This window comes from Natator depressus, chromosome 14, assembly GCF_965152275.1.
Source record: "Natator depressus isolate rNatDep1 chromosome 14, rNatDep2.hap1, whole genome shotgun sequence".
Classification (NCBI taxonomy): domain Eukaryota; kingdom Metazoa; phylum Chordata; order Testudines; family Cheloniidae; genus Natator; species Natator depressus.
In genome coordinates, this window is record NC_134247.1 from 314,231 (window position 1) to 339,393 (window position 25,163).

The 25,163-nt window shown below is 43.0% G+C and overlaps 1 protein-coding gene across 1 annotated transcript in view; it reads left to right on the plus strand.

Moving 5' to 3' along the window:
- Nucleotides 1-25,163, plus strand: part of FASN (fatty acid synthase) — an 80,869-nt gene that overhangs the window by 10,132 nt on the left and 45,574 nt on the right. Inside the window, exons 8-20 of the mRNA XM_074970541.1 lie at nucleotides 75-534; nucleotides 931-1,118; nucleotides 1,638-1,827; nucleotides 3,847-3,941; nucleotides 4,383-4,517; nucleotides 4,877-5,080; nucleotides 21,788-21,903; nucleotides 22,325-22,500; nucleotides 22,820-23,011; nucleotides 23,330-23,410; nucleotides 23,511-23,696; nucleotides 24,048-24,227; nucleotides 24,479-24,682. Of these exons, the coding sequence (XP_074826642.1) occupies nucleotides 75-534; nucleotides 931-1,118; nucleotides 1,638-1,827; nucleotides 3,847-3,941; nucleotides 4,383-4,517; nucleotides 4,877-5,080; nucleotides 21,788-21,903; nucleotides 22,325-22,500; nucleotides 22,820-23,011; nucleotides 23,330-23,410; nucleotides 23,511-23,696; nucleotides 24,048-24,227; nucleotides 24,479-24,682 (2,407 nt within the window). The remainder of the gene's footprint in view (nucleotides 1-74; nucleotides 535-930; nucleotides 1,119-1,637; nucleotides 1,828-3,846; nucleotides 3,942-4,382; nucleotides 4,518-4,876; nucleotides 5,081-21,787; nucleotides 21,904-22,324; nucleotides 22,501-22,819; nucleotides 23,012-23,329; nucleotides 23,411-23,510; nucleotides 23,697-24,047; nucleotides 24,228-24,478; nucleotides 24,683-25,163) is intronic.

The window sequence follows — 25,163 nt, forward strand, 5'->3', positions numbered from 1 at the left end:
AACAAAACTAAAAGGTGTATGTTAAAACAAAAAAATCTAAGCCATAATTGTTCTGTTCTGCTCTATCTCTCCAGGTGATTCTCTCTCTGGAACATGGGCTGTGGGCTCCAAACATTCATTACAACACCCCAAATCCAGAAATTCCAGCCTTACAAGATGGTCGTGTCCAGGTGGTTGCTAAACCAACCCCAGTAAAAGGAGGCCTTGTCAGTATCAATTCTTTTGGCTTTGGAGGTTCTAATGTCCATGTCATTCTGAGACCAAATAAGAAGAAATTCTACCCTCCGGAGATGCACAATTTGCCACGACTGGTCCAAGTTTGTGGCAGGACACAGGAAGCAGTGGAAATGCTAATAGAGCAAAGCAGAAGCCTGAGGGAGTACAGCTCATTTGTGAGCCTGCTCAATGATATCTCTGGGATCCCTATTTCATCCATGCCCTACAGGGGCTACACCTTAATTGGCAGTCAGAGTGACATAAAGGAGGTTCAGCAGACTCAAACATCTGGGAGGCCCCTCTGGTACATCTGCTCAGGTAATTCCACTTTAAGGTGGATCAGACTCTTATCTGTTCTGTATCTTTGGAAGCTTGAGCTGTCTGTTGATTCTATGCTCTGTTCCTTGATCTGCTTAGTTTTGTGGTATGTGCACTAAGATTTTTTTTTTTTCAGGATCTCCTGTTTACTGCATTGATCATGTGGACTATCTGCAGATAATCCTCCACCTAATACAATTTCCCTTCTCCTGGTAACAAATCCTAGGAGACTGAAAAACAGAGCATCGTGTTCACTGTGGGGATTTGAGATCTGCAAGATGTTCTCCTAGACTGAATTCTTCTTATATCTTCCCTGTGCTAGAGCAAATGCTCAGCTCTCCCTACCCATGGCCATACTGCCATGAGCAAGGCTCATGTTCTCGTCTCATCCCACAGGCATGGGAACACAGTGGAAGGGGATGGGCCTTAGCCTGATGAAGCTTGAGCTGTTCCAACAGTCCATCTTGCGCTCCGATAAGGCTCTCAAGGACACTGGACTGAAGGTGTCTGACATGCTCCTGCACGCAGATGAGAACACGTTTGAAGATGCTGTTCATGCATTTGTTGGCCTTGCTGCTATTCAGGTAAGGGTGAAAGCTGAGGCCCTTTCCCAGTTTTGTTCCAAGTGTGTCTGCTTGACCACTAATACTGCCTTTGTCATTCAGCTCCTGATCCTTCTAATAGTCTTGTGTAAGCTGCTAAGGAGCACGCCTGATGTGCAAGCCAGGTTTGAGTGTGCCTTTGGCATTGTTAGGAAATGTGTATATGTGCTGTGCTTACAGTCTTAGGGCTGAGCATACAGTGCAGTTGTGGGCAGTTCCACCTCCACCGCCCAGGAGCAGTAGTGGCTTGTGGGAGTGGGAAGACAGTGGAAGGGACCTGAAGAAGAAGAAAATTCGGGGGGAGGCACTTGGATCCTTCCACTTCCTCCATTTAGGGCCAGAACTCTGTTTGGAGGTGAGAGGTAGGGAGCAGCAGTAAGATTAGGAAAGGACTTTGCTCTGAGGAGGGAAGCCTATTTTGGCATTTCTAATATGCCTATCACGACCATCCCAGATGTATGGCATCTGATGTGACATTGGTAATACTGCTTTTCCTCATAGATTGCACAGATTGACATGCTGAAGGCCATGGATCTGCAGCCTGATGGAATTGTTGGTCACTCAGTAGGAGAGCTGGCCTGTGGCTATGCAGATAACTCCTTAAGTCATGAAGAGGCCATTCTTGCTGCCTACTGGAGGGGGCGGTGCATCAAAGAGGCCAAACTACCCCCAGGAGGAATGGCTGCTGTTGGTAGGTAGCTAGGAGCATATAATTTCCTAGGTGGCTAATATCCCTGTACATGCATGGGTGCACGCGCGTATGCACGCACGCTTGCTCTCTCTCTCCTGTCTTGTTTGTTAATTGTAATAAACTGATTCCATGAGAGGCTGTAAACTTGGGCTGTCTGACATGACAGTGGGTGGGGAGAGAAATTTTTGTTTAAAGCTGTTCAGTTTTTTAAAAAATCACCAATACTTCTAAACTCTTATAGGTCATAATTTGACAACGTGTTCATCTTTCTGGTTACATGTTGGGATGTATTAAAAACAAACCAAAAAAAGGCTAGAAAATACCAGAAGTACTATAATACAAATCAGTGGTAACCCCTCACCTGCAGTACTGTCTGGTTCTTGTCACTCTCTCAAAAGCAGAAGTAGAGAGGGTTCAGAGATGGGTGGGTGACAAATAATTAGAAGCCTGGAAGAATTGGTTTGTGGAGTTTTTTGGTATGATGGAGTGAAAAGGTTAGGACAGTCTAATTTATAGAAGACACAAAAAAAGGACAAGGTGGCTTTTTTGTTATGCTTCAAGAACCAAAACAGATCTCCTAGAGAAAGTAAATTGAGCACTCAGTTTCACATAATACAAGTACAAGAAGACATTCTATGAAATCAAAAGGTAACAAATTTAAAACAAATAAAAGTAAATATATTGACACAACACATAACTGGCCTGTGGAACTTACTATCACAAGACCTCATTGAGGCCAAGAACTTAGTAGGATTTTAAAAAATTAACCTTTTTTTAATCTGGATAATGAGTTAGTTTTATCCTAAGGGGTATAAACCTACCTACTCCAGGGCATAAGCCAACCTTAACTGATGCAGAGGGCAGCAGCGCTAGGAAGAAACTTCCTCTATGGGCATGTTGTTCCATAACTGGCCCGTCCTCAGGCCACTGTCAGACTTCATACTGGACTACATAGACACCTGGGTCTGGTCTGGTCTGGCAACTTCTCTATTGGTTACAAGTAAAGCTTTTGCTATTTTTATTTTCTTGTTGTTATTTCATGAACACCTTATTTGATAACCACGAATATTCAAGTTAGGAGCCAAAAATTATAGATTAGGGCAGCTGTGTTGGGGGCTAAAGCATTTATACATTACTTGCTACAGGCATAATTCTAGTGTTTCACTTTCTATGATATTTCCACTGGGAACCAACTCATTTAGAATTCTCTTTAGCTTGCTAATGAGTACGTAACTCATTTACTTATCACTGATCATTTCTGGGAGTCACTGCACATAATAGGTCAGATCTTTCATAACCAGAATTTGAGTTCAGATTTTGTCCATTGCCTCTTACCCATGTGATAGATCCAGGCCAAATTCTACTCTCATAGACTAGCTTAAATCCATAGTAACTTTTGACTTCAGTGGCGATACCCTAATTTCACAAAGACTGGTCAAATTCTGCTCATTTACATTCTCTCCAGTTTTAAGAATGGCATTTCTTGCTCAGGACAAGGTAAACTGTTAGAGGGAGATTTTCTTTTTAATAGGTTTTTCAAATAGTGTAGGTTTTTGTCTAAATCTGAGGTTTACATGAAAAGTATATATTAGAACTCTGTCATTTTCCCTATCACGGGGATGAAATTTTGATCCTTCTGTCTGTAATCTCAAAGCAGATAGCTGGTGGAATCTTGTGGGTTTTACATAAGCAATTCAGAGCTCTGTCTGACTTGATTCTTCATGGAGAGGGATATAATGGACTTCAAGAACTTCATCCCAAAATTTAGGGATTGATTTTTTTTTCATGAAAGTCAGTTCTGCCACCTCCAGTGCGCTCAGATACTACAGTGAGGGTCAGCATTATAAAACCCTAAGGTCCTGACAAGACTGTAGGATTATCCGTCTCCCAAAATCTTGAATCCAGGAGGGTAGTCAGAATCCGTACTGTCAGGAGTTCTGGGCTTAACCTGGCTACATAAGCTGCTGCATAATTTTTCCTGGGAACATTGGCATCATCTTGAGGATTTTTCCTCTGCAGGTCTGACGTGGGAGGAATGTAAGCGTCGTTGTCCTCCTGGCGTGGTACCTGCCTGTCACAACTCTGAAGACACTGTCACTGTTTCAGGGCCTCAGGTGAGCAAACATATGGAAACCTGCCTTCCTAAGAGACCTTGCCTTCCAAGGCTGAAAACTGGGGCTCCATCTGGTGTGTCTTCCATTACTGGAATTACACCATGAACCCCAGGAGTGAAAGAAGGGTAGTAGGTTAAACCAAAGTAGGGAGAGGGAACTTGACTCTTCCATCTGAATTTAAACACTTAAGTGCTACTTGATGGGAATCAGAGTTGTTGCGCCTTGCAGACTAGGAACAAAAAAACCATTGTGATCTTGTATTTCAGTAGGGTTCTATTCACTGGGATGTTGCATCACCTTCACACGAGGAATATGAGGGGAGTGCAGTGATACCACTTTATGGGAGCATAGAGCCTCATCAAATGGCTAATGACCGAGGAAAGCTGGATGCCCAAACTCCATGAAATAATAATTCTTGCTCAATTCTATCCCATTTCCTAGGACGTTGTGAATGAGTTTGTAGCCAAACTGAAAAAGGAAGGAGTGTTTGCAAAGGAGGTGCGCAGCGCTGGCGTTGCTTTTCATTCATATTACATGGCGTCTATTGCACCAGTCCTACTTAATGCCCTGCAGAAGGTAATGTCCCTGAGTGATGGCTTATGCTGGGGGCTTGTGGATAAAGGGAGCCGTGACTAGCATCCTACATGCTGTGGGAGAGAGGGGCTGAAAGGAGATCCTCATTATGTGTGAGAGTTAGAGATTGGGCTGCATGCAATAACAGTTGCTGGATTTCTGTGGAACAGGTAGTTGGAAGCCCTTGGACGTCCAGCAAGAGGAAGCCTGAGCTCACAGGCTGAGAAAAATGGTTCATGCAAACCTCTGGGGCTTGGTTTTTTTAGCGTTGTGGGGTGTTTTTTGTTTTGTGTTTTTGTTTTTTTGTTTTTTGGTCTTGGCCTGTGACATCTATATATTTTTTTCTTGTTGGTCTATTGTAGGTAATTCCAAATGCAAAGCCTCGTTCAGCCCGTTGGATCAGCACCTCCATTCCTGAGTCTCAGTGGCAGAGTGAGCTGGCTCAGAATTCCTCTGCTGAGTACCATGTGAACAACCTGGTGAGCCCAGTGCTGTTCCAGGAAGGTCTGAGGCATGTTCCAGACAATGCTGTTGTGGTGGAGATTGCCCCACATGCCCTGTTACAGGTACTGCACTTGGGAAGGTTTGAAGAATCACGGAACATCTTAGCTTTTCTCGCGCTGAGAACACCTTGCCCAGCCATTTCTAGTCTCCCTGATTTAGCATTAAAAATCAGCATGTCCCAACATATTCCATACCACATCCCCACCCACACAGTCAAGTCATCCAAATACTTGCCTTTGCACATTACTTGGGAGGGGCGGGGGAAGAACAACACAGGCATGCAGAATCAACTGTCTGAACTGGTGAACGAGTAGGAGAAACTAGGAGCTTCTTGGATGATCTAACAGTGTGTGTGGGAAGTAAAGCAGTAGGGAAGAGAGCCTGAAGTCTTACTACCTTGGGTTGTAATCTTGTCAGATCTTATTAAGCTAAACACCATCAGGCTGGGCCAATACTTGAATGGGAGGCTTGCAGTGTACAGCAAGAAGCAATACTGGAGATCAGAAAGTGTCACTCTTTTTTGTCTAAGAGTATTTGATAGCTGTTTGGATACCATAGTGATGAGGGCCATATAAGTATCTAACTAGAGGAATTCTTCCTAGATCTTGAATCGCTTCACCCACCTGTCTCTGAATCTTCTCTATGCTTGTATCTAATTTCTCTTGGGCCTTTTATTTTAGAAAGAGTGGTTTTTAAAAACAAAACTACCAAGATAATTCAACACTAATCCCTTTCATTTAATTGCTCACTTTCACAGCTGCATAGTGTTTTTTTTTTTAAAAAACAACATACACAACTAAAATACACAGTGTAACGATAGCAATGCAATATCACACCTATGTTACTAAGAATAATAATACGTAGTGCTTATGTAGTGTTGCATCTTCCAGGTACTGTACAAATGTTAGCTAACTAAACCTCACATCGCTCTTGAGAGCGAGGAAGATAAGTACTTATTTTAATTTTTTACGGGAGGATAGCGGTTGGGATCTGAAACACTAAGGAAAAAGCTCTCACTTTCAAAAGTGTCCACTAATTTTGAGGACATCAGTTTTGGGGTAACTCTCTCATTTGAGACCTCTCAGGTCTCATTTCCTCCCCACTCACTTCCAAGGTGCTGTGTATTCATAGCTCTGATTGACTTCAGCTGAAGTTATGGATGCTCACAACTTGTGAAAATGCCTAGGTGTCAAATTAGCTTAAAAATTGGTGGATTTTCCTGGAAATGTTAGCCTAAATGGTTTGTCTAAGGCCATACAGCCAGTCCATGCCTTGTGGTTCCCATGCTGCATTTCAGCTAACATTGATATTATGAGTTTGCATTGTTTTATGTTCCTATAAACTTGAGTTTCATTATTCTGGGGCCAGATCTTGTTCACCTTACTCCTTGCAGGTAATGCTATTGAAATCAATGAGATTTTTTTTGCAGGAGAAGACAAATTGCAATAGAGACAAGGACTCTAAGGACTAGTCAGGTGGAAAGTTGCATCTTGAAAATACAGCCACTTTTTCTTAGGAGTGTACAAAAATATATCTACTACTTCACCCGACATAACTCAAAAATGGGCAAAACTCACTTCAGCTTTCTAAAAGTTATTGCCGTGGTGCTCAGCCCAGGTGTAGAGGAATTTAACTTTCTGAAATATTGCATTTTAGTTTAAGAGCATTTGAAAGCATTGGGTGACTCATAAATTCCAAGGTGAGAAGGAATTTAGTCTGACCACCTGTTTCACACAGGCTGTAGAACGTCCCAAAAACATCTAATCTTGATTTGAAAAGTTGCCAGTGATGGAGAAGCCACCATGACCCTTGGTAAATTGTTCCAATGGTTAATTACTCAGTGTTAAAAATTTACACTGTTATTTCCAGTTTGGAAGTTCAGTCTAGACAAATTCAGTCACTGGATTGTGTTATACCTGTGTCTGCTAGATTGAAGAGTAATATATGTTCCCCATATAGGTTCTTATAGACTGTAATCAAGTCATCCCTTAACCTTCTCTTTGTTCAGCTAAATAGACTCAAGGAGCACCATCTAACTATAAGGCATGTTTTCTAATCCTTTAATTATTCTCGTGGGTGTTCTCTGAACCTTCCCCAAGTTATCAACGTCCTACTTGAATTGTGGGCACCAGAACTGGACACAGTATTCCATCAGTAGTCACACCATTGCTAAATACAAAGGTAAAACAACTTTTATGCTCCTACTCAATATTCCCTTGCTTATCCATACAAGGATCGCATTAGCTCTTTTGACCCAGCATTGTACTGTGAAACCATGTTCAGTTGTTTATTCACCAAGAATAAACTTCCTCCACTGCTTCCCCAGATAGAATCCCCCATCCTGTAAGTATGGTCTATATTCTATATTTAGCCATGTAAAACACATTGTTTGCTTGTGCCCAGTTTACCAAGCAATCCAGATTGCTCTTAATCCATGACCTGTCCTTCATTATTTATCACTACCCCAATTTTTGTGTCATCTGCAAACTTTATTGGTGGTTTTTATTTTCTTCTAGGTCATGGATTAAAAATGTTAAATAGTGAAGGGCCAAGAACCAATCTCTGCAGGAACTCATTAGAAATACACCCATTTGATGATGATTCCCTGGTTACAATTACATTTGAGACCTAACAAGCTTTTAATCCACTAAATATACGCCATGGTTAATTTTATATCTTTCTAGTTTTCTAATCTGAGTCATGTGGTACCAAGTCAAATGCCCCTACAGAAGTCTAAGTGTATTGCGTGAGCACTAATACTTCTATCAACCAGACTTGATTTTTTTTTAAAGGAGATTATAACTTTGTCAGAATCTGTTTTCCATAAACCCATGCTGAATGGCATTAATTATATTACCCTCCATTATCTCATTTAATCTCCTTGACATTGACCCTGGGCAAGATAAATCTTGCCTTTAATTACCCAGGTCATCACGTTTACCCTTTTAAAATATTGGCACAACATTCACTTTCTTCTGGAACTTCCCCAGTGTTCCAAGATTTATTGAAAAACAAACATTTAAGAGTCCAGTGAGATCCTCAGGCAGCTCTTTTAAAACTCTTGGATGCAAGTTAACTGGACCCGCTAGTTTTAAAATGTGTGACTTTAATAGCTGCTGTTTAACATCCTCCTGAGATACTAGTGGAATGGAAAGATATGACTACATCAAAAAGCCCACAGATGATTTTGGTTTTTTCTCTCCCCTCCCCCCACATACGGGAAAAAATATTTAGTGAACACTTTGGCCTTTTCTGCATTATTACTGATAATTCTACCCTTTCCATCTATTAATAGACCAATATAGTTGTTAGTATTCTTTTTGTTCCTAATATATTTGAAGTCCTCCTTGTTGGTCTTTAACTCTGCTGGCCACAGACTTCTCTGTTTGTCTGCTTTCCTTATCAATTTTCTACAGTTCCTATTTGTTAATATCAACTTCCCCTTTCTTACATTTTGTTTTATTTTTTGTAGCTGCCTTCACTTGCCCTCTAAACCTAGTGGGTTTTTTTTTGTTTTTTTTGTTTTTTTTTAAACCAGCACAGCCTTCTTCCTCAGTTGTGAGATTGTGGCTTTTTAGGGCTGTCCCAGTTCAGAGCAACTACACCTGTATTTCCCCTCTGCTCCAGCAAGTTCACCCACTCTCAGGCTTCCAGCTTCCCAGCTGGTGCCTCTTTTGGATGGAGGACTACATCTCACCCTGGTCAGAAGGGAGTATATCCAAGCTGCACAGTTTCCTGCCTTCACTATATATTTCCCAGCAAAGACAGGTTGCCTAAACACTCATGCTTGCTTTCGCTTCAGGCTGATTAGAGTGATTGCTTCAGATCCGAGTTACCACACAGTTCTTTCTAAGCAAGCCTATTTTATTCTTAAGGTAAAAAAGCATTAGAGAAACCATATTTAAAAACAATAAAACAACATACCCACATGCTAATAAACTTACCAGGAATCATCCCACCCTAGGGATTTCTTTGAAGTAACAAGTTAATCAAAGCTGCAGCTCAGAACAAGCACTCAGTCTTCTGAGGCCTCAGTAGGCCAAGTTCTTCCAACCCTCCTGTAAGTCTTGGTGCCCTCCATGGACCAGGGGTCCTATCCCTTTGTTGAATTAGGAAGAATACCCTGCATCAGCTTAGAACGCAGGCTCTTAACCAAGTTTGTTGGTCTCTGGAGAATCCAGTTTGAACTATATGTGCATATTTCCCCAGGGAGGTGGCATCAAAGGCTAATAAGAGGAAGTTCATTAGCATCACACTCCCTACTAGAGAAGGTACTTACAGTGCCACAACAAAACGTACATGGTTGCATTTTTAATTCAGTGTAACCCAAAGGTATTAACACCATAATGCAGTAAAGTTCATCTTAATTCAGTAAGGTTTTTTCAAGATATTACAGGACATTGTCAGTCTGTCACATGGGCATCTAGTAAAGTATTCTTAAACAACTCACAATATCCCCTTTTTCCTGATTTGGCTCATAATTGTTTTCAGGTGTGACAATGGATACCTCCACTTGATCTCAACTAAGCTTGCTTCCCTAAGCTTGCGTCCAGTTACATAGGCCTCTGCAGACAGATCTAGGAGTTTGCTGTCTAGCCACATAGGTACAGAGCTGGCATTTAGGGTGGCACACGCGCCATGAAGGCCAGTGTTCAACACAAAGGGGATAAATCTGCCCCCTTCAACTCTTCTTCTTTATCCTAGGTGTTCTTCTCTCAGGCTGTGGTAGTGCATGACACAGGAAGACTTTCAGTCTTAAAATCTCCCCAAGTGTGAGTTGTGGTTGCTGAGCTTCCCTCTGTGCTGAAGGCTGGTGAGAAATTCCAACTCAAGAGTTTGTTCTCTTGTCATAATGCCCCCACCCTCCCTCCAGAGTCTGTGGACCTAAGATCTTTAGATGGTGCAGAGGAAGGCACCTTTCATAGTTCCAGTGGCTCTTGGAAGTCCCACGAAAGAGAAAAGAAAAAGGGGCTTTCCTTTTGGGGTCTGTTCCTCTGAGGTTCTCTTGGGATCCCAGGACAACCGTTCCAAAGGGCTGCTCTCCCCTAGCTTACCAGGTGCTGGTTCGAGTGTCTCTAGACTCTTCGTCCCTTATGTACTATGGAAGAATGAATATTGGTGCTGCAGGAACCACGTTCCGGAGCAGTCCAGTGCTATGGTCCTCTTGATTCTGAGAAACAGGAACTAGCCCACTCTGTTATGGCTCTACTTCTTAATAACCCTAATTCAGGAATAGCAACATCTTGGGATATTCAGAGGTTCCTTTGAAAAGCTTCAGGGTTCAGTACTTAATATTTTTGGGGCTTTTGACCTATGGTCTTCTGCCTCCTTTTCAAGCTGCAAGAGCAAAAAATAGAGGGCCTTCTCTAGAGAAGTTGAAAGCCCTTGCATGGATTCTTAAAAATCCCCAATGATGGAGATTCCACAACCCACCTAGGCAATTTATTCCAGTGCTTAACCACTCTGATAGGAAGTTTTTCCTAATGTCCAATCTAAACCTCCCTTGCTGCAATTTAAGCCCATTGTTTCTTGTCCTATCCTCAGAGGTTAAGAAGAGCAGTTTTTCTCCCTCCTCCTTGTAACAACCTTTTCTGTACTTGAAAACTGTTACCATGTCCCCTCTCAGTCTCCTCTTCTCCAGACTAAACAAACCCAGTTTTTTCAGTCTTCCCTCATAGGTTATGTTTCCTAGATCTTTAATAATTTTTGTTGCTCTTCTCTGGACTTTCTCCAGTTTGTCCACATCTTTCCTGAAATGTGGCACACAGAACTGGATACAATACTCCAGTTGAGGCCTAATCAGCACGGAGTAGAATGGAACAATTACTTCTCTTGTCTTGCTTACAATACTCCTGCTAATACATCCCAGAAGGATGTTTGCTTTTTTTGCAACAGCGTTACACTGTTGACTCATATTTAGCTTGTGATCCACTATCTTCCAGGGCTGATGCTAGTTTTGGTAGGGTAGTTCTGCAATCCAGAGACTCTGAGCTCTGCCTCTTGGGGTGGATACTGCTTGTGAGTAACCTAAATGGCATACATGGCTGCATCACATCTCAAAGAACCACAGTTACAATAAGTAACCATTTCTTCTTGTGGCTTTTACTGCACCTGGAAAGTCTAAAGATAGGAAGGTGTCTTTGACCCTTGGAGAATTAAGGATCCAATGACTGGTGTGACGGGACAAGGCCAGATGGCTATAGAGAAGAAGTGGGAGATAGATATGTTAGCTCCAGGCTAAATAAATCCCTGGTACCAGGATAAGTGAAATGGCAGCTGCTCCAGGTCAATTAAGACACCTGGGGCCAATTAAGAACTTTCCAGAAGGCAGGGAGAATGCTAGGTTAATTGGGACACCTGAAGCCAATCAGGGGCTGGCTGAAACTAGTTAAAAGCCTCCCAGTCAGTCAGGTGGGGGTGCATGTCAGGAGCTGTGGGAGGAAGTTGCGCTGTTGGAGAGACTGAGCAGTACACACCATATCAGGCACAAGGAAGGAGGCCCTGAGGTAAGGGTGAAGTGGAGCTTGAGGAAGTGAGGGCTGCTGTGGGGGAAGTAGCACAGGGAATTGTACATGTCATGTTTCTAAAAGGTCAGCTACCATAGCTGATACCAATAGGGTCCCTGGGCTGGAGCCCAGAGTAGAGGGTGGGCCTGGGCTCCTCCTCCCCCCCCCCCCACCTTTGCTCCCTGATTGATCATTGAGACTGGGAGAGAACAGAGACTGTGCAAGGAAGGATAACTTCTCCTCACCTCCCTCACTGGCTTATGATGAAAAATGGCTCAGTAGACTGTGACCCTTGTCTCTAGAGAGAGAAGGGTTACATGGAGGGTCACAGTGAGCCTCTGAGGCTAGCGAAATCCGCCAGGAAACACGGGACCCACGGAGGCAAGGACAGAGCATTGTCACACTGGTTATGCTGGGAAGAAAGGTGTATTCCTCAGTGGCCTTAATTTGAGAGTTGAGAGCTGCAACCTATAAGGAAATTGTGGCCAGATGTACGTTTAGCTATGCTCAAAGGCTCCCTTTTTTGGAATTCCTCTCCTGAGATGTTGAGAGCAGTGATTTTTTTTTTTTTTTTTTTTTGGCCCTCTTGAACTGGGAGCCATAGAAGTGGTGCTAGAGCCTTACCAGGAGAAAAGGTAGTTAGTCGTAAAAGAAAGAGGGTTTTATCTTTTTGGGCCTCCACAGATAGGAGATTCCTAAGGGAAATGAAATTCTGGCCAGCTTCTCTAGGGAGAAAAGGAGTACTTGTGGCACCTTAGAGACTAACAAATTTATTTGAGCATAAGCTTTTGTGAGCTACAGCTCACTTCATCGGATGCATTATGCTCAAATAAATTTGTTAGTCTCTAAGGTGCCACAAGTACTCCTTTTCTTTTTGCGAATACAGACTAACACGGCTGCTACTCTGAAACTTCTCTAGGGAGAAGATTCCCTATTCTCAACCCTCAGGTCTGGTTCATAGCCTTTGATCTTTTGAAATGCCCACATCTCACGTGTCAATAAAGCAAAAGCACAAAGTGCCTCAGGTTCCTGGTGAGGAATTACTGCTACTGGTACAAAGGTCCTGCCTCTCAATGGAGCAGCAGTGTAGTCACTGTGAGTGCAGCATAGTAGGTTAAAGCTCATCTATGACAGCGGAAGCACGCATGTCTATCCATAACTGGATGACTACCTCATAAGAGTGTATGACGGCAGAGGAGGCGTGATACAAACTACTTCTTACATGCATTCTTAATCCATGGATCTCCAGGTGTTTCACACAGGAGGTCAGCTGGGAGAGATAAAGTGACTTGCCACAGATCACACAGCATGTCACTGGCAGAGTCAAGAATGGAACCCAGGCTTCCTGATTTCCAGTCCAGTGCTCTGTCTGCTAGTTCACACTGGTGTACTTCATTCCTGGCAGGAAACTACACACTCGACAAATCTCAGTGTAAGCAAAGAGAAATCTAACTTGGTCCTGAGCTTCATGGAGAGGCAGTCTATGTTCCACAAAGCTCTAGTTTACCTGTTAGGGCACAGGTCCTATGATCTCCTGTAGGCCATCCACTTAGCCAGCTCCAGGCTAAATGGCCCAGTGCATACGTATATCTGAAAATTCAACCTAATGGAGGCTTGCATCTATCTCTGTCACTGCTTTGCAGGGCAACCCTTGCAAGGGTGTTTGAAATTGATCTATGATGAAGAGCCGAGGAGGGACCCTTATGGGTGTGGGCTTATGCCTTCTGTCTGGGAATGCTGGACATGAAGAACATGTGTACATCCACAGCTTCCACGGTGTTGGCAACTTGTATGACTTTATTGCAAGTCTTGTGATATTCGGTGGTTTTGTCAAAACTCCAACTTCCAGATTAATGCAATTACATGAGAATCTCAACTTTCATTTAAAAAATATATTTCTAACCATCATGGTTCTAAAGAATAGCTAAAATCATGGTTCAAGTGCACACTAAGGGGGGGGACCTAACTAATGATTGGGGTTTTTTTTTTTTTTTATTTGTTAAATATTGAGTGTTGGCAATATTGCTTCCAGCTACTGCCCAAAAATTGTTACATAGCTACTACAGCCTGGTTATGTGGGGACAGTACAAGCAGAGAACAGGTGATGGGGGAGGTAAATCACACCCTTCTTTGCTTTGGAAAGACTGCAAGAAATTCTACAATAAGCCTTGTTTACACATTCTTGTAAAAGAAAACTTCTGAAAATGTCAGAGGTTTGACTTTAACTTTCTTCTCTGCTCAAAAGCAGACAGGGTGGATTTGATTTAAATCAAATTGATTTAAATCTTGATTTTAAATCAATTTGATTTAACCTTTAATACATATTCTTCACAACTTGGAGATGTACGTTTCATTTTTAGAAGGTACATACTATACATTTTTAAGTGATTTATTTTGAAAACTTTTCAGGTTAGTTTTACAGCTATAACAGAAAATGAATGATTGGTTATTTCATTTTACCAAAGGTAATTGAAGCAGATATTTATGAAGTCATTGGGAGGTGAACTATCTCCAGTTCAACAGGTTAATCATTAATATTTGGAGGATTTTCTTGCCATGCTCTATTAGGAGATCACCAGACAGACATTTACGTTTTTTTTATTTAACTAAAACAACAACATTATGTAGTCTGGATTTTTTTCTTCAACAGCAAACATAATATAACACAACAAGCATATGAATTTTGAATTTAGTTAACCATTCACGTTTTTTAAAATCAGGTTTGTTTTTGTTAAAATTGTTTTTAACGAAAAGAGTTAAATGAAATATTTTAAATACAAAAAAAATTAAATCGACTATGTCAGCCAGGTCAACATGATAAACTTAAAATATTGGCTTCTGCAGCTAACTCTGTCGTCTTCACCTTCATTTTCCTGTTTGTTCATAATCTGGAAAAGAAAAACAAGCTTTCCTGCTTTTTCAGGTCCCAAACTATTTCTCAATTTGGAATGAATTAGTCCAAAGGAAGAAACTATTCTTTCTGCACCGGCAGAAGAAGCTACTGCTGTTAAAAGTGAGATTATCACTTCAGCAGTCATAGAATCATAGAATCATAGAATATCAGGGTTGGAAGGGACCCCAGAAGGTCATCTAGTCCAACCCCCTGCTCGAAGCAGGACCAATTCCCAGTTAAATCATCCCAGCCAGGGCTTTGTCAAGCCTGACCTTAAAAACCTCTAAGGAAGGAGATTCTACCACCTCCCTAGGTAACGCATTCCAGTGTTTCACCACCCTCTTAGTGAAAAAGTTTTTCCTAATATCCAATCTAAACCTCCCCCATTGCAACTTGAGACCATTACTCCTCGTTCTGTCATCTGCTACCATTGCGAACAGTCTAGAGCCATCCTCTTTGGAACCCCCTTTCAGGTAGTTGAAAGCAGCTATCAAATCCCCCCTCATTCTTCTCTTCTGCAGACTAAACAATCCCAGCTCCCTCAGCCTCTCTTCATAAGTCATGTGCTCTAGACCCCGAATCATTTTTGTTGCCCTTCGCTGGACTCTCTCCAATTTATCCACATCCTTCTTGTAGTGTGGGGCCCAAAACTGGACACAGTACTCCAGATGAGGCCTCACCAGTGTCGAATAGAGGGGAACGATCACATCCCTCGATCTGCTCGCTATGCCCCTACTTATACATCCCAAAATGCCATTGGCCTTCTTGGCAACAAGGGCACACTGTTGACTCATATCCAGCTTCTCGTCCACTGTCACCCCTAGGTCCTTTTCCGCAGAACTGCTGCCTAGCCATTCGGTCCCTAGTCTGTAGCGGTGCATTGGATTCTTCCATCCTAAGTGCAGGACCCTGCACTTATCCTTATTGAACCTCATCAGATTTCTTTTGGCCCAATCCTCCAATTTGTCTAGGTCCTTCTGTATCCTATCCCTCCCCTCCAGCGTATCTACCACTCCTCCCAGTTTAGTATCATCTGCAAATTTGCTGAGAGTGCAATCCACACCATCCTGCAGATCATTTATGAAGATATTGAACAAAACCGGCCCCAGGACCGACCCCTGGGGCACTCCACTTGACACCGGCTGCCAACTAGACATGGAGCCATTTATCACTACCCGTTGAGCCCGACAATCTAGCCAGCTTTCTACCCACCTTATAGTGCATTCATCTAGCCCATACTTCCTTAACTTGCTGACAAGAATACTGTGGGAGACCGTGTCAAAAGCTTTGCTAAAGTCAAGAAACAATACATCCACTGCTTTCCCTTCATCCACAGAACCAGTAATCTCATCATAAAAGGCGATTAGATTAGTCAGGCATGACCTTCCCTTGGTGAATCCATGCTGACTGTTCCTGATCACTTTCCTCTCATGTAAGTGCTTCAGGATTGATTCTTTGAGGACCTGCTCCATGATTTTTCCAGGGACTGAGGTGAGGCTGACTGGCCTGTAGTTCCCAGGATCCTCCTCCTTCCCTTTTTTAAAGATTGGCACTACATTAGCCTTTTTCCAGTCATCCGGGACTTCCCCCGTTCGCCACGAGTTTTCAAAGATAATGGCCAAGGGCTCTGCAATCACAGCCGCCAATTCCTTCAGCACTCTCGGATGCAACTCGTCCGGCCCCATGGACTTGTGCACGTCCAGCTTTTCTAAATAGTCCCTAACCACCTCTATCTCCACAGAGGGCTGGCCATCTCTTCCCCATTCTGTGATGCCCAGCGCAGCAGTCTGGGAGCTGACCTTGTTAGTGAAAACAGAGGCAAAAAAAGCATTGAGTACATTAGCTTTTTCCACATCCTCTGTCACTAGGTTGCCTCCCTCATTCAGTAAGGGGCCCACACTTTCCTTGGCTTTCTTCTTGTTGCCAACATACCTGAAGAAACCCTTCTTGTTACTCTTGACATCTCTTGCTAGCTGCAGCTCCAGGTGCGATTTGGCCCTCCTGATATCTTTCCTACATGCCCGAGCAATATTTTTATACTCTTCCCTGGTCATATGTCCAACCTTCCACTTCTTGTAAGCTTCTTTTTTATGTTTAAGATCCGCTAGGATTTCACCATTAAGCCAAGCTGGTCGCCTGCCATATTTAATATTCTTTCGACTCATTGGGATGGTTTGTCCCTGTAACCTCAACAGGGATTCCTTGAAATACAGCCAGCTCTCCTGGACTCCCTTCCCCTTCATGTTAGTCCCCCAGGGGATCCTGGCCATCTGTTCCCTGAGGGAGTCGAAGTCTACTTTCCTGAAGTCCAGGGTCCGTATCCTGCTGCTTACCTTTCTTCCCTGCGTCAGGATCCTGAACTCAACCAACTCATGGTCACTGCCTCCCAGATTCCCATCCACTTTTGCTTCCCCCACTAATTCTACCCGGTTTGTGAGCAGCAGGTCAAGAAAAGCGCCCCCCCTAGTTGGCTCCCCTAGCACTTGCGCCAGGAAATTGTCCCCTACGCTTTCCAAAAACTTCCTGGATTGTCTATGCACCGCTGTATTGCTCTCCCAGCAGATATCAGGAAAATTAAAGTCACCCATGAGAATCAGGGCATGCGATCTAGTAGCTTCCGTGAGTTGCCGGAAGAAAGCCTCATCCACCTCATCCCCCTGGTCCGGTGGTCTGTAGCAGACTCCCACCACTACATCACTCTTGTTGCACACACTTCTAAACTTAATCCAGAGACACTCAGGTTTTTCCACAGTTTCGTACCGGAGCTCTGAGCAGTCATACTGCTCCCTTACATACAGTGCTACTCCCCCACCTTTTCTGCCCTGCCTGTCCTTCCTGAACAGTTTATAACCATCCATGACTGTACTCCAGTCATGTGAGTTATCCCACCAAGTCTCTGTTATTCCAATCACGTCATAGTTCCTTGACATCACCAGGACCTCCAGTTCTCCCTGCTTGTTTCCAAGGCTTTGTGCATTTGTATATAAGCACTTGAGATAACCTGTTGATCGCCCCTCATTCCCAGTATGAGGCAGGAGCCCTCCCCTCACAGACATTCCTGCCTGTGCTTCCTCCCGGTATCCCGCTTTCCCACTTACCTCAGGGCTTTGGTCTCCTTCCCCCGGTGAACCTAGTTTAAAGCCCTTAAGTGACTTCCACCAGTTCACTGGTGTGACTTTCTTTAAAACATCATCAGCAAACTTACATTTCTTGAATGGTTCACCTTTAGCTCTGAAGTTTATTATGGAGGGATGATTGCTGGATGTCCATGTCATAGCAAACTCCTCTTCTTCAGCTGGTGAGGTTTGACCCTGGTACCGAGTATTGAGAATATTTGCAGGACAATGAGCTGGAGATGGTGCTTGTCCCATTTGTTTTTTTAATGCTTGTAATTTAACTCTGTCATTGTATGTCTTTTGAAGATCTCACTCAGTTCCTTCCAAATTTCAAAAGCGTCAGCAGTAAAACAGCGATTTCCCTGCATTGTGTTCAAGGCTACAGAAATAGGCGCTAGGGCACTCAGCAGGTGTTCAACATTTCTCTTAAGCCCAATGTTGAGAACTTTGGCTGTGACAGTGCCATCCATTTTTTTCACAATTTTGTTCACAAACTGTCATCAGATTAGGCCAGTTCTTGATATAGTGCTCAAAACAGTCCACTACTGAGTTCCATTGCACATCCTGTGGGAGAGTTAGCTTGGTTCCTCCCACTTTTTTTAGAGCAGCTGTTGCAAAGTGGTTACCACCAAAGTATTTTGCAATTTCAACATCATTAGCCTTTATTTCTGAAATACTGAAGTCTTTGGCTAGGAGTTGCATCAAATGACCACTGCAACCGTATGTTGTTAGCTTGGGACTCTCTTCACTCTCTTCTAAATAATTTCTTCTCATCTTGGATACATTTGCAGCATTGTCTGTGACCAAGCTGCGTACTAGACATTTGAATTTATTTTCACAGTTTGTTATAGCTTTTACTGCTACTTCTTGTAAGTATTCTGCTGTGTGTGCATTTCCTGATGTATCAGTTGTTTCTGTAAGGAAGACATTCCCTTCTTCTGTTGTCACACAAGCACATACAAAAGGATCATTGTGGACATTGCTCCACCCATCAAGACTGAGGTTAACAATTTTACACTCTAGACCTTTTGCACATTGCTCAATTTCTCTTTCATACACTTTATCCAGCAATTTGCCTGTGTCATCTGCTCTGTGGGTGGACTGTATCCTGGTCTTAATGAAGTCTGGGTTCTCAATCATATGGAAAGGAGAGTTTTTTTTTTTGTTGTTGTTGTTGCATAAACAAACCAAGCAATTTACCTCTTTTTTTGTAATCTGCTGGTTCTTACCACAAACTTATCTATGGTTGTTTCTGGATGATGGAGATTTTTTTTTTTTTTTTTTTTTTTTTGCTACAGGTGATATACTGTGGCTATGTGACATACATGATGTGACTGAAACACGATCATTGGCAGATAATTCTGAAACTATAGAAAATGATGGTGATCTTGAAGGTGGATAGTCTTCAGAATCCTGTATGTTGAGGATGCATTGACTTATTTTGTTTAGGAGAATCCAGTTATTTAATTTACTACCATATATCTCATTTAGTATTACTCCATTGCATTCACTGACACTCAGTGCTACTTTAAAGGTGAAATTGTAAAAGGAAGATCTGCCTATTTCAGCTGTTTATTTTTTATCACAACTGCATCTAAAATGATAGTACCATAGAGTAACAGCTATATTTTTTTTTTTCTCAAACATGAGAATTCAAAAATAGTCCAGAAGGAAGACAGGCAGTCCCTAAGAAAGTATGAAATAAAAGTTTACAAACCTGAAGATCCTGCATGTTCAGACATGTTCCTTTCATCATCTTCAACGCAGCTTCCTCCTGAGAAGGAACACTTCTCATGATGTTTTCATTCGGCAACCAAGCCTTACATTTCTTTGTTGCACTGTTCACATTTTGCACGCATACCTGTCTTACCCACAGGTAGAGGAACTTCATTATAATATTCCCAAACTGGGTCGCTCTTACGGCCTGCTGCCATTATAGGTTTTCCCTTCTAGTGAGAGAATGGTATGGTAGATCTCAAATCAATGAAGGCTACGCTCAGAAAGACCTCAAGACGTCTGGAACATGCTGCTTAAACAGTTTCACTTTTGTTTCTACTGCCTGTCCCTCTCTTCTCACATTTATCTCCAGACTTCTTCTCCTTATCCAGATCTATTCCACCCCCAACAATCTTCTATTCATTGAACTTTTTGAAACTTTGCACTTTGAGAGAAAGGTAAGGGATTGACTCTGTGTACACACATTTGCAGAGGGACGATAGGGTTGAGGTCTATTATTTGTCACCTCTATTTATTTTATTTATTTAAAAACATTTTTGCTGTTAACAAGCATGTTCTCTCCGGAGACACAAATCCACAGTTTGAAAAATGCAAAACTAAGCATCTCTGATTGTATCTTCTAGACTGAGCACTGAGTCCCATTGGGTAGGTAGAAAGATTTAACCTAAATAATCTATACAGAAGCCCCTGGAACCTCATAAGGTTGGGTCCCTAATCCATGAACTATTGGAACTCATTTACAAAACTTTTCTTAAAGATTACATTAATATATTGTCTCATACTATAGAATTAGCATTTATAATCCCTATTCCATGATGAGATATCTTTGAGCTATAATGTATCTTTAGATCAGATTTTTTTGATAATGCTTTTGAGGAAAAAAAGCCTATTTGTTTTATTCATTTTTTTTTAAAAAATCATTGATTTTTATCCACCCTGAAAGCAGAGAAAACTTTGAAAATTTGTGTAAAATCTCTACAGCTCTGTGTAGTATGCGTCCCCATTTTTTATTTGAAATCCTAACTACCTTTTACCTATGCCTACAGTGAACACTGCTGGGGCTTGACACTTGGCCTGGACTAAGTCCTCATAGAGATTTATTGCCTTTGTGTGGGAGAGTGACAAAGATATGTGACCATCTGAGGAATCAGCTGCACTATTAATGCGTGCACAGCTAGTTTAAAAGGGCAGTGTTTGCCTCAAGGAACTTGCAAGCTTTTCTGGCAAAGTCAGTGGTGCTTGTAAATTCCACAAGACAGGCTTTCTCCTCTTAATTTAGAAAATATTTTACCAATTGTTTTTATTTCATGCTGGTGGATGGTAATTTCTGAACAAATACACTGTGATTGCTTCAGTAGATTATAACTCTTTGTAATTAAAGATATAATATGACTAAGAGGTAGGTGGTAATTGTCAAGCAGACAAGGGAAAGGAAAAACAAGGATAGTAGCATTTTTAACATGGTGTACAATAATGTATTGATTTTAATTCCATTAGATGTAAGTAATGCAGATGTTTAGAAGGCTTGGTAAGAGGTTTTTAAAGATACAGCCACTGGGAAAGAGAGGCTTAATTCAACAATGTTAATGGAACATTAAGCTTCTACAGTTGAACCCAGTGAAACAATGCAAAAGCTACCACATATAGTACCAGCAACACTAACTCAGTTGCACTGTTTGGATTTACGACCCTTTCTCCTTGGATAGCGTGTCGCTTGACATGGCTGGTTTTCTGTAAAATGTGTCCCATTAAATGTGCGGGTTGCGCTATGGGCAGTGGAACAGGTTTTATCGTGGGGGTGCTGAAAGCAGAAACCACGTATTTCGTTGCTGTTACTACTTCAAGCCGGGGTGCTACTGCACCCGCAGCCTGCCTGAGTTCTACAACATGACCAAGCAAATGTGGTGGTTTGGTTTGTTTGTTACCACCTTCTCTTTTGCATTGCTTGGCTTTCTTTGCCCTGGTCTACACTCGGGGTGGGGTCGATGTAAGGTACGCAACTTCAGCTATGGGAATAGCGTAGCTGAAGTTGACGTACCTAGATTGACTTACCGCAGCGTCTTCACGGCGGTGAGTTGACTGCCACCGCTCCCCCGTCGACTCCACTTGCGCCTCTCGCGGCGCTGGAGTCGACGGGAGAGCGCTCAGGGATCGATTTATCGCGTCTAGACTAGACACGATAAATCGATCCCCGATATATCGATCACTATCCGGCGGGCAGTGTAGACCTACCCTTTGTGTGTTTCTGTGGGGTTTTAGTATGTTGGAGTGTGGGGATTGGTTGGTTTTTAGGGATATTAAGTAGATTTTCTCCTTATTACGCTTTTGACCCTGCTCAAGGGAATGTGTCTTCCTCCTTTTCTTCTCTCCCCTTCCCCTGGCCAAACAAATGTACATGATCTTCAGACAAAAGACTTAATCAGACCCACCCACCCCACAGAGCAGGGCAGGGGGACCTCTCAGACCAGGAAATGAATGAATTCCTCTGACCGTGATCTTTGATCTCTGCTTGATCAGGCTATTCTGAGGAGAAGTTTGAAACCAACCTGCACCATACTACCTTTGATGAAGAGAGAGCACAAAAACAATCTGGAGTTCTTCCTGACACATGTTGGAAAGATCTACCTAACTGGGTAAGGAGCTGTTGAGAGCAGAGAGTTTGCGTCCCATCCTTTGGTATGTACCTTTTGAGAGGGATTGAGCCAGCCCCTTAGTTACCCTGTAAAAGGACTTAGGGAACATGTCTCTGCTATAGTCACGTTGTTGCTATGAAGAGATGTCCCACAGTCAGACCTAAGACTATATTGCAAAGAAAATGATACTGTTGGGGTAGATAAATTCTGAGGACTTCTGGAACTGGAGGTTAGACTACTTCCTGGATACAAGTGTTGCCTCTCGTGGACTGCTGGTGCTATAATTGCAAATCTGACTGTTGCTGGTGTACTCTGGTGCTAGGTTTGCTGTCGGCCTTTCTCTAGGAATCCCACAGACTTATAACTTCTGACCACTGTCAGTACTAAAATCACTAAATTTTCTTGACCTTTGTCTTTCCAGAATAAATGTTCTCTCAAATAATGTGTTCCCAACTGTTGAATATCCTGCCCCAGTGGGAACCCCATTAATATCTCCTTACATCTTGTGGGACCACAGCCAGACTTGGGATGTCCCAAAAGCTGAAGACTTTCCCACCGGCTCTGGGGGATCTTCATCAGCATCAGTCTATAATATTGGTGCGTACCAGTCTTCCTCACTTCTACGTCAGTTTCTCTTGTTCCCAAAATGGGAATGCAAAGTCCTCTAAGCGGCATCTCCAAAGCCTTATATGAAGAGGGTGTGCTAACTTTGTGGCTGGAACTGCTCTTGAGGTTAGAAATGAAGTGATTTGAACAAAGCTGGGGGGTTGGCCTGGTTCAGAACAATAGCAGCTTTGACACCTCTATGTGGCCAGGAGGGTTGTGAGGAAATTCCTGGAAATTCTTACCTTGCTCTGAAGTCTTCGTTTCCTGGGAGTTCTAAAGGAATTTTTGTTCTTTCTTGTTTAACTGGCAGATATGGATTCTGAATCCTCCGATTATTACTTGGTTGGTCACTGCATTGATGGCAGAGTCCTGTATCCAGCAACTGGGTACCTGGTGCTAGCCTGGCGAACTCTGGCACGGTCTCTGGGGATTACCATGGAACAAATGCCTGTTATTTTTGAAGAGGTTACAATCCATCAGGCAACAATCCTTTCCAAGAAAGGTGAGGGAGAGGTTGCATCTGGGGTCTCAAGCCTGAATAGTAAAGATTGGGAAAGATGGGCAGAAGGGAAGAGTGCATGGCAGTGGGGAGGGAGAAGGAAACAAATACATTACACGTCACCTTACCCTGTTATACATCCTGAAGTGGGATATCATGTTGTCTCTGTTCCATGTTGTGCATAGTAGGGCAGAAGGTAGTGTGAAAAGCAGGAGATTCCAGGGAATTTGGGACAATTAGTGGAGGGAGTGCATGAGGAAGAACATGGGAGGGAAGGGTCTCCCTAACACACGTTTCAGCAATCTCTGGGTTTGTTTGCAGGTTCAACACAGCTGGAGGTGAGACTCCTGCCTGCTTCCCACTGTTTTGAAGTGTCCTGGAATGGAAACCTGGCTGTAAGTGGTAAGTGGATAATTCTGGCTGTCCTGGCCTACTGTGAAGAGTCCCATGCTGTATATGTCTGAACACTGACTGCTCTTGTTCTCTATATTGTGTCTGTCAGGGAAAATTTGCCTTTTGGAAGAAACTGCTCTAAATAATTTCCGTAACCAGCAAGTTGACTTGGAGACCCAGCCAAACATGACACCCAAATTCAGTCTGTCCAAGGCAGATATTTACAAAGCGCTTCGTCTGCGTGGTTATGATTATGGGCCAACGTTCCAGGGACTTTTAGAATCGAACAATGAAGGTGTGTCTTTCCTATAGAAAGATAATCAAGGAAGTTGTATGACTAATGGTGTGAATTAATGTTATCCGTTTGTTAAAGTGACTGTATTTAAAGTGTCATGGAGTGGGCATGCCTATGTGCATGCCAGGATAAGAATATTGTAACTGTATTGATGGAGCAGTGGGGAGGCTGGTCTCTCCTGGGCAGGGCAGGCATGCAGTGGCATTCCCAGGGATAGTTGTGTGGAGCAGAGCCTGTGCAGTTGATGAACAGAGATCTTATTTTTCTCATTTTATCTGGCTTTGAAGCAGATATTCTCCTATGTCTGCTGGGTGAAAGAGTACTGATGGGGCTTATTCTTCTCTTCCCCAGGGAAAACAGGAAAAGTCCTGTGGAATGGGAACTGGGTAACTTTCCTTGACACCTTGCTGCAGATGATCATCTTGAGTGAGACAGGTCACAGCCTCCGCTTACCAACTAGAATACGCTCTGTGTGCATTGATCCGTCACTACACCAAGAGCGAGTGCACAAATACAAGGATGATACTGAAGGTAATGAATCCTCTTCCACAAGTGGAATTTTCCCAGCTTCTTTATGGCTCTCCAAATGACCTGAAGCAGCTTCACCTGCCCAAAGTAGTAAGAGAGACTTGTAAGACTTATGGGTTTCCAAGCCACTCTGCTATTCCTTCTACTGTGCACTCTGACACAGGACCTACTCTCTCTGACCATATTAAACACAGCAATGCCTCTTCATATGACACTTTCAACATTTATCTGCATGTTCTCTTCTTGCCTTGCAGCTTTTGATGTTGTTGTTGACTGTTGCCTCAATAACATCATGGCAGGAGGTGTTCGGATCTCTGGGCTCCATGCTACTGCGGCACCTCGGCGACAGCAGGAACAGAGACCTCCAACTCTGGAAAAATTTTGCTTTGTGCCCTATGTTGAGAGTGATTGTTTGTCTTCAGAGGCCCATCTTTGTGCCCATTTGGAACATTGCAAAGGTAAAGGGATTTCAGTAGCACTTTATAACATGATGGTGAGCAGGTATCAAGGGCTCTCTGTGAGGTTAGAGTATGTGCCTGCACAGCCTCTTGGAATCTTTGCCTGGAGAACAGCACGGACTTGTCTTCCTCAGTAGAAGCAGGGACAGGTCCAGACTGCTCTAGCCTTGACATGCACACTGTGGCTGTGATTCATTCCACTGGCAAAAGCCAGCTGTGGCCCATTGCAGCAGAAAGTCTTCCCAAAGCAGAGTCACAGTGGAACTACTGCTGAGGGACCAACCGACTGACCAACCCAGCCCTTTGGGCACCAAGGAGATGGGCTGATTCAGCATTTCTCCAAGACATCCTCAACAGGCAGGGCTTCAAAGGAGTCCCAGCTGGAATTTTATGAGACTCCCAGAGTTGGGTGGAGGTGGGGGTATACCTCCCCTTCCACAGGGTTGAATGGCAGTTGCTGCAGTTGTCCTTGAAGGTGCAT